We start from the raw sequence: 9,105 nt of genomic DNA on the forward strand, positions 1-9,105 counted from the left end.
AGTTGGAGGACCAAACCCCTTATAGTAGACACAGAGGAACACAGCAACAGTCAAGTAGAAGCAGACAGATACATGAAATAACACATTTTGTGGAAATATAAAACTATTAATATAGACCCAGTTACACTCGCTCTGGTTCCCTCACAGTCTCTCAGGTTCTGGTTGCATAATTTGTTTAAAGCAGAAACTTTCAGTGCGACACGACTCACACAGCTCACATCTTTTAGCAGTTTCTCCAGGCGGAAGCTAATAATGTTGTGATCGTTCACAGAAACTTAATCCCAACTGTTGTGTGAACCTGTCGTCTCCGGAAGGTCCAGAAATGAATGAAACATCCAGAAATCAGCCCAGACACAAAGCCGCCTTCAGCTCAGTTTTCTCCCACTGAGGGATTTTACTTCCCTCATGCTGTTTCTGCAGCGAGACGCTGAAGGTCAGATGATCCGTCAGCCTCTGAGGTAGAAGCAGCTTTAAAGGGAAGCTGTTTTACTACGAATCTATTCTTAGAAGAGGAAATAGATCGTCTTCAGAAGCTTCAAAGCGCTTGAGAAATACTCTTAATTGGGCCAAATCGAGCAGACAGGAGTCCTTCCTGCTGCTGAGGAGACGGATTCTCCAGCAAAGTCACGACGACGAGTCGGTCGCAATAAATTCAGCGAGAGAAACCGACGGCTGACGTCACGCTGCCAACTGCAGGAGCGACTCGTTCACATGAAGAGAAGAGGCATTTCTCTGGTTTCTTTGAATAAAACGCTTTTTACTGAACTATCATTTTAAAATCTACTGATTCAGAAAAAGAATCCGTAGATTTGGATGTAATTTGGTTCTTATGCAGATCAAAGATGGGTTTTTAAATGTGTTTTCACGCCTGATAGAACAATAAATTTGGTCTGATTGATGAGAAACCTGTTCCCCTCCTCGCCTGTGGGGGCGCTGCACGAAAAACCACTGAAAGAAATTACATAAAAACCTCTGAAGACACTGAGCGCAACTTCCTTCCTCAACAAATGGAAACAAAAATGAGGAGGCGTCAGATTTTAGCGGTTGGAGGATTTCTCTTTTGACTACGAGCCATTTCTCCTGCTAGCGCTAAGCTAGCAGGTTTGTTTTGGTTGCGTTTACCCAGAATGCCCTGCAGACCAAAGCTCACTTTCTTGGTCCGATTATGCATTCACACCTTCCCAAACAAACTGGACTTTGACAAGACAAATGGACTGGATCTAAACAGCCCAAACAGAGCTGGTGTCAAAGGACCTTATTATTATTTAGACGTTTTCAGAAACGAGTCGTTGATGTCACATAAAATACACGATTCGTTCTCCTGACAGAGTTTGACTAAAACCCCCTCAGACTCCATGAAGTCTGTAAACCTCCTGCTTTAGCCGACCGACCGCTGCAGAATCAGGTTGTTTCAGGAATGAAAACTTCCTGCAATCAGTCAGAACATGAACTTTACTGTGGGCAGTTCATGTGGTCCAGTTACTTCTACCAGTGAGTTTATTCTAATTATTATTGTAATTACAGTTAACTAGAACGAAATGGGGCTAAATAATAATGTCTACTTTCTTGTATAGTGTTTGATTTGAGTGAAAACCAACAAAACAACTTATATCACGGTTCTGTTGCAGGCTGTGAAACGTAAATATCCCGGACGAGCCCCCAAATGCTGGAGGACAGAATTAGGGGCTCAGGATAAAATGTTTAGGTTTTATTTTTTATTTTACATTTCTTCTGTCTTCTCTTCTTCTTCCAGCTCCCAGCATCATAAATGACACGACAGTTTCTGTCTCTCTGCGTGTTTATGCCATGTTTCACTTCTTCCGCTCAGATTTTATCAGAATGTCTTGGATAGTTTAGTTTTTGTATTTTCTGAACCCAGTTTGTTATCGTGTTGATTTTATTCTTCCGGTTTCGGTTTTTGCTGCCCACACGTACCTGCTCTGGTTTGTAGTTTCAACATCTGCATTCCTTTCATTATTTCTGTTCATCCTGCCGTTCGCCTCGAGTCAGAAACCGTTTCATTCGACTGTCTCTGTCCAGCTATGTTGAGTTTTTAGTTTTGGAGGAATTTGAGTTTTAGCTTTTTAGTCCTAATCATATTCTGTTAACCTGACGTCTCAAATCCAACTGACTTTATCTTCAGATGTAGATTCTTTGCTGAGTAAGAACTATAAAAATGTGATTTCAACAGAGTAACGGATCCACTTCCACCTGAGTTTACGGTTAAATTATTGTAACAACATATTAGCTTCCCTTTTTAGCCCTAAAAGATGAACCACAGCTGATTTCATGGTGTTATAATGAAGCTATTAAATGAAGCTTGTTGGACCAGAGTAGAGAAGAAAACGGCCTTGACCCAGTTAGCAGTGATCTAAACATTGTTGCTCTTCATCTTCATTTGATGCCATTCTGGACAAGCAGGCGAGTGCAGCGAGGCGACATGTAGCAATTTAGAGAAAACATTCCTACATGGACGTTTTGTCCTAATCTCACATCCAGTGCTGCTGAAACGAACCAAATGAAACCTTTTGGTGTTTTGGTGGAGCTGATTACATTCATAGCATTAAATAAGAGTCTAATAGAAATCCTGTATTTTATAAATATGATGTGTTTGCGTTCACTTCAGGAAGTATATAATTGACCCTACGATTGCACTCACAACTGGCCACGAATAATCTTCCTTTAAATTTGACCTATTATGCTTCCTTGGAACCGGTTAGGATCGGTCTATGGCCTATACAAAACATATTTATTACATTTTTTGCACAAAATTATTCTTAGATGACATTTGAATCTATTTTACGCTCCTTTCAGAATGAGCAGTTTTCACTCTAAATCCAGAAAAGCTGCTGCGGCTGCTGGCCACGCCCCCCCCAACTCATCGTTTGCAGCCATTTTCACGTACGAGTGTAAAACAGACGGGCAACTATACAGCCGTACATCTCTGAAAAGCAGAAGTGGAGCCTCCAGTACAACAAACAAGAACGCAGCAAGTGGTTTCCGGATGCTAAGTCAACAACAAGACACTGGTCTTGTCCAGCAGCCATTGTACAGCACATAGAGCAGTAAAACCAGCTGAGCAGACATGCTGGGTTGCTAGGTAACGGATGGAATTCTGCTGGAGTTGCTAGGTAACGGGTTGGTTGCTAGGTGACGCTACATTCCGTAAGGTGTTTTGAAAGGCTCATTTTCCAGACACCAAAAAAACAAAAACCAACTGCATGAGTTCTTTTCAAACGTTTGGGATGATTTTAGAAGCTTTACAAAAAAAAACAAATGCAAAAATGTGAATTTCAAAAGAAGATGAGAGATTACCGTTAGATTAAAATTACAAATCTACGAGAAAATCCTGCTCCAAGCTTTCTATGTTTGTAGGATCATGTCTAGAAAAACCCGGTTTGGAGCCAAAATGAGATTTATGTAGGAAACATGGTGACATTCAATCGTTTTGGTTAACAGGGAAAAATATTTTGCACACATTGCAAATAAGTTTGCAATTTCAAGGCAGAAGAAATGTAGAAAATGATAAAGCAATAATGAAACAATGGTCAAAAATCTGCAGTTACCAAGGAGACCATAAGCTAACAAGGTTAGAAATACCAACTAGATTTAATTTAAAAGGTAAATATGAAGCAGATCAACCATCACTGGCTCCTGTAATTAATTCAACCTGTGGTTCAGTGGAGATCAGAGGTAAAAACACGTCACGTCGTCACAACGTCCACGGCCCGATTCCCTCTAAACGGCCCGTTTGTTCCCGTTTGCTGTGGCTTCAGGAGGAACCGACAGTAATTTGTTGGTTCCTTCGTCGCCCAGTGAGATCACCCTGGAAATTGCAGGTTGCATGAAAGAGTCACATGTTGTGATGTTTTCAGGAAGTAGAATCACAAAAGATTCCCTGTCTGCGAACAAAAGGCCGTGGCGTCGCAGCATCCGAACGTTTGTCTCCAAATTAAAGCCTTTCAGCGGGAATCTGAAGGAGATGAGAGCTCGTCTTTAGCTGCAGGGCGGCCACAGAGGAAAGGTCGCTCTTTGAGCAAACGGGGATTTATCAGCAAATCCATCAGAGTCATTGTAAAGGCAGCACTTCCTCTGCATGCGGCGGGACGACCCGGCTGATGGAGTCCAGCTCAGGAAAAGAAGAAGCTGCTGCAGCCACCAAGGAAACCTCAGAGGCTGCAGCTTCTTCTTCTTCTTCTCGTTTCCCGATAAGAACATCCTGATGTTCGCACTCTGCGACGCTGATGCCTGGACGAAGACGCTCCTGATGGCGTTTTGATCCCTGATGGTGCCGAACTCTCGGTTCAGCTGGAGACCAAAACTTTCCAGCCGCTGATCGTAACAGAATGAAGGAGTTAAGAGGGTTAAGCTGCAAAATCATTTAAAGTTTGTTGATCTTTGAGAATTATTATTACCATTTTATTAGTTGAAAATGGTCTGAAAACAACATTATCATTTATTTATTATTATCATTTATTATTTATTTGGTATTTATCATAATACCAATCAGCTACGCTCCTTCTGTCGGTAAAAACTTCCACAGCGAAGAGTGTTGCTGGTCTGTGGTGCGTTTACTTATCAAATGAAGGTCGGATTTTCCAGTTGCTCAGCCCAGGTGTACATTTCTGATGTGGTTTAAATCACTGAATGAACGGCAGGAGAATCTTCTTTAACCTGCTCGTTTTTACAGTGTGGTCACAGAAAACCTTCGCAGGGAGCTGAAATAAAGGCGGCATTTCGATCAATAGAACTGATTGAATAATAAACTCTGATTCCTTATCCGGTCCAACACCTGAAGGTGTTTCTTTAAGAGGAAACCTGCGCAGCCGCTTCACTCCACGCCTGAATTAACCGATTTTAACGCTTCGCTGCTCTGCAACACCAGGCGGACGTCTCTTCCTCTTTCCAAAGCCGCAGCGCCGTCAGCGTTTAAATAAAACCAGGGAGCCGAGGGGAGGGACAGGCGGGACACCAGAACCTGATCCGGTTTCTGTTTCACCTTTTTTTTATCACGTTTGAGAAAAAATGACATCAAAATTTCTACGTCTCTTCAGATCCATTATAATTTCTGAAAACAGAAGCCATGTGGTGAAGTTTCCAGGAAATAAAATTATTTAATTTGGGATAATTACGGACAATGCTAATTAATTCCCATTAACTTCTAGCCTGGAGAGTCTGATGGTGAAAGCTAATCAGGGCTAAGATGATTTGCAGCAGCGGAGGATGATCAGTCAAACTCAAAGAAAACACGTTTTCCTGGTTTTTATAAAACTCTCCTTGACGACAGCAGCGGCTCAATCAAATCCCTTCAAATCAACGGATCCAGATGCAAACTTCCATCCATCCATACATTTTCTTTCACCCTTGTCCCTCAGTGGGGTCAGGAGGGTTGCTGGTGCCTCTCCAGCTAACGTTCCAGGCGAGAGGCGGGGTCACCTGGACAGGTCACCTGGACAGGTCACCTGGACAGGTCACCTGGACAGGTCGCCAGTCTGTCGCAGGGCAACACTGAGACACACAGGACACACAACCATGCACACACACTCTCACACCTAGGGACAATTTGGAGAGACCAATTAACCTGACAGTCATGTTTTTGGACTGTGGGAGGAAACCGGAGTACCTGGAGAAAACCCACCATGCACAGGGAGAACATGGAGACTCCATGCAGAAAGACCGGGAATCGAACCCAGAACCTTCTTGCTGCAAGGCAACAGCTCTACCAACTGCACCACTGTGCAGCCCCCAGCTGCAAACTTCTGCTAATTAAATAAACGGCTGGATGGTTTTCAAAATAAAACAGGAAACGTGAAGCTGGTGTCTGAATCTTTAACAGCTAATTTGTGCGTCCAGAGCAGAAGCTGCAGGGAGAGGAATCGGTTTCCTGAGATCAGGGAGAAAATCCAGATCCGGCCGAAGAGCAGCCCGGCTGCAGCCCGGCTCTTCAGCCCGGCTCTGTTCATGTGTTCATCGTGTTTTACAAGCTCACACAGATTGTGCTAATTCTGCCCCATCAATCATTTTCTGCAGAGGAGGTGTCAACTTGTGGAAACGTCAGATCGATTCGCCGCGTCCAGCAGACGTGTTAATTACCTTGAAGGTAAAACAATCCACAGAAATAAACCGGCAGGTTGTCAAGAACAACCTGAGTTTATCTGTGATGTGAAGTCGTGATGAAGAGAGGAGGAAACAGAAACGGATTCTAGAAAAATACATTTTAACCTGCTGTAAATTCACTCAGTAGTAAATATCAACAGTTCATGTAAAAAATATGTGAATGAAAAGGAGGATAAACCTTCATCTGCCTCTTTTTCACGTAAAAATGAAATTATATATTCAGAAAACTATTAAAACATATTTTAAATACGCAACAAAACATCAGTTTATTCAGCTGCTTTTCGCTTCGTCATCATAATTTTCTAAATTATTTTAAAAACAGTTTTACTCCATGAACTGAAACCTTCAGCTGAAATGCATCTGTTTTTTAAATTTCAGCTCCTTTTACGTCAAATATTAGGACCAAAATATAAAGTTAAGTGTAAATGTTGGTGTTTTAAGAAGCAAATTGACAATAAGGAACAAAAATAAGAAAATAAAATGTTTCCAAATCAGTTTGATTCAATAAAAACTGCAGCTGTTTCTGATCTGGTGAGTTTCTGGTTAAAACATGTTTGTTTTTCATTCAGAGGGAAGAAAATACAGAAATTTTACTAAAGTAAGAGAATAAATACTTTATAGTAAAATTAAACAGTACAGCATAGTAAAAATACGCAATTATTCAGAAAAGTTACTAAAGTAAATGTGGATTAACTCTGGATAAGGAGCAAACAGTGAGTTATATAAACTATAAAACCTTTTGTTTAGTGATTCCTTTACATGAACTGATTTAAATAAATGTTTAAAACCCCAGTGAGGAGACCAAATAAGCACAGTGAGTCCAGGTAAGCTGAGGTTTGCGTGTCTTACCTTGTAGACCTGCCCATAGGTGCCGTTTCCAACCAGTTCGACGAGCTCAAAGATCCCAGCCGGGTCCTGAAACAGAGAGGAAGAGCTGAGCGACGAGGGGAAACCGGCTGACCTTCACGCACCAACACGCCGTGATGAAAGCGCCGCTGCACACCTTAAGGTCCTTCCTGTCAGCACCACGGTTCCTGCAGGGGGGAAACTCTGCAACACGTTCAAATCCCCTCAAAACTCAACTTTCTGTGTCGTTTGCAGGCGCGGAGCTATGGGGGGGGCTGAGGGGGCGGCTGCCCCCCGAGCCGGGCCGGATGGGGGCTCGGATCTGGAGGCGCCAGGGAGGGAGGTTTCAAGTCGCTTAGCCGAAATGCTTCCTGGGTAAAAATCTGAATCTGTTGAGCCCCCCCTCAACAGTTTCAGTCTAACCTCCCACCCAAAAGTTTCCAGCAGTCGATGCACGTAAGGGGCCCAATGATAAATTGTTGCCTTTTAGGCCTATTTGGTCACTAGCGACTAATAACAAGTCGCTAGTTAATAACTAGCGACTTGTTCCGCTAGAGGTCGTTTGTGAAACATACTTTATGAAAAAAACATCTGAATGAGGTTAGATGAATGTTTTCTACTTTATATGTAAATGACTCAGAAAGTTTAATCTAAATACAAGTGAAGGTTTTGTGTAAAGTAGAAGTTGCTACATTTCAGCCATCTTGTCGTCTTTTCAGACGTTTGATCAGTTTATCAATCCGTGATAATTAACCGTCTTCTGGTTATGTTGTAAAATAAACAGCATTCAAAAGTATTTAAATCAAAACTTTCCCTTTAATCTCTTGGCTTCTTTGGCTTAATAAAATGTTTTTATAACAAATCCTCTGAATCATTTTGCTCAGGATCCGACATCGGCTACATGAAGCCATAAAAACACAGAATAACTTCCTTCTGTTTTACCTCCTCATAAAAACACTTTAATCTGTTAAACCTGATTCTCTACACCTGTTGACACAGCTTAAGCTAGCTGTTAGCCTCGGCTAAAGCTAACAGTTCTTCATTTTCTTCTTTGTGAAAATAGAAAGAAAATTTCATTTAAATGTTCATGAATTTCATCCAGGCTTTTTGAAACAACTGCAGATGTAGGATTTAAATCATTAATAATAACAAGTATTTTAATTTAAAACAGGAACTTAGCTTCCTAGCAGAGCTAAGCTAAATAGCCATAGCTAGATGCTAAAGCTAGTTTTCAGCTTTGCAGCTTCTAGGACAGAAAGTTGGTATTAAAGAAAAGCAGAAACACTCAAAAAACACATTTAGGAGGTTAACTGAAGGCTGAATCAATTTATTGATAAAATATGGTTGTTCAATATTTTTAGCTTTTAACTTCAGTTAATTTAGCAAGATTAAGCATTAAATTTCCTACACCAAAGGTAAAACAAATAGCTAAACAGTGATTCTTTCTAAACATGCCTGATGAAACTCAGGTATAAAATATCTCAGGTAAAAAGCATCTCAGGTAAACTCACAATCTTATTTCCAAGTTGATTAAAAACCATAAAATCCCCCAAACAGACGCAGATCTAAAGGTGTACCTGTGTGTGTGTGTGTGTGTGTGTGTGTGTGTGTGTGTGTGTGTGTGTGTGTGTGTGTGTGTGTGTGTGTGTGTGTGTGTGTACAGTAGCCCACAGGAGAGCGTATTAAAGTGCATCCTCCTGAAAAGGATTAGCTTAAAAAGCCACGTTCGTTTCCACTCAAGGTCAAAGTCAAGCACATGAAATCCCGGAGGACAGAGCCTCACGTGCGCGCGCCTCCACGTGCACACGTTTACCTGTTACACTGTAAGAAGAAAACACAACACCTGTCACAGCTGACATGTTTGTTTTTATCGAACAGAGAGAAATCCAGCTATGTGTGGCGGCTAACGGTTTCCTGGTGTTGATTACATCAACATCGTTTCTGCTTATTGACTCAGACATGAACCATCAGATCACAGGAACATTACAGGTTAACAGGTTAACAGGTTAACACGGGACGGCAGGATTCAGCTGCTGCAGCTGCTGCAGCTGCTGGCTCCTACAGGTTAACAGGTTAACACAGGACGGTAGGATTCAGCCGCAAGCTGCTGCAGCTGCTGGCTGCTGCAGCTGCTGGCTGCTG

The 9,105-nt window shown here is 41.9% G+C and overlaps 1 protein-coding gene across 1 annotated transcript in view; it reads right to left on the bottom strand.

Moving 5' to 3' along the window:
* The window catches only part of LOC103457030 (TRAF2 and NCK-interacting protein kinase-like), a 62,542-nt gene that overhangs the window by 47,892 nt on the left and 5,545 nt on the right, over positions 1-9,105 (bottom strand). Inside the window, exon 2 of the mRNA XM_017301788.1 lies at positions 6,967-7,032. Within this exon, the coding sequence (XP_017157277.1) occupies positions 6,967-7,032 (66 nt within the window). The remainder of the gene's footprint in view (positions 1-6,966; positions 7,033-9,105) is intronic.

The sequence above is a fragment of the Poecilia reticulata genome, linkage group LG20, assembly GCF_000633615.1.
Source record: "Poecilia reticulata strain Guanapo linkage group LG20, Guppy_female_1.0+MT, whole genome shotgun sequence".
Classification (NCBI taxonomy): Eukaryota; Metazoa; Chordata; class Actinopteri; order Cyprinodontiformes; family Poeciliidae; genus Poecilia; species Poecilia reticulata.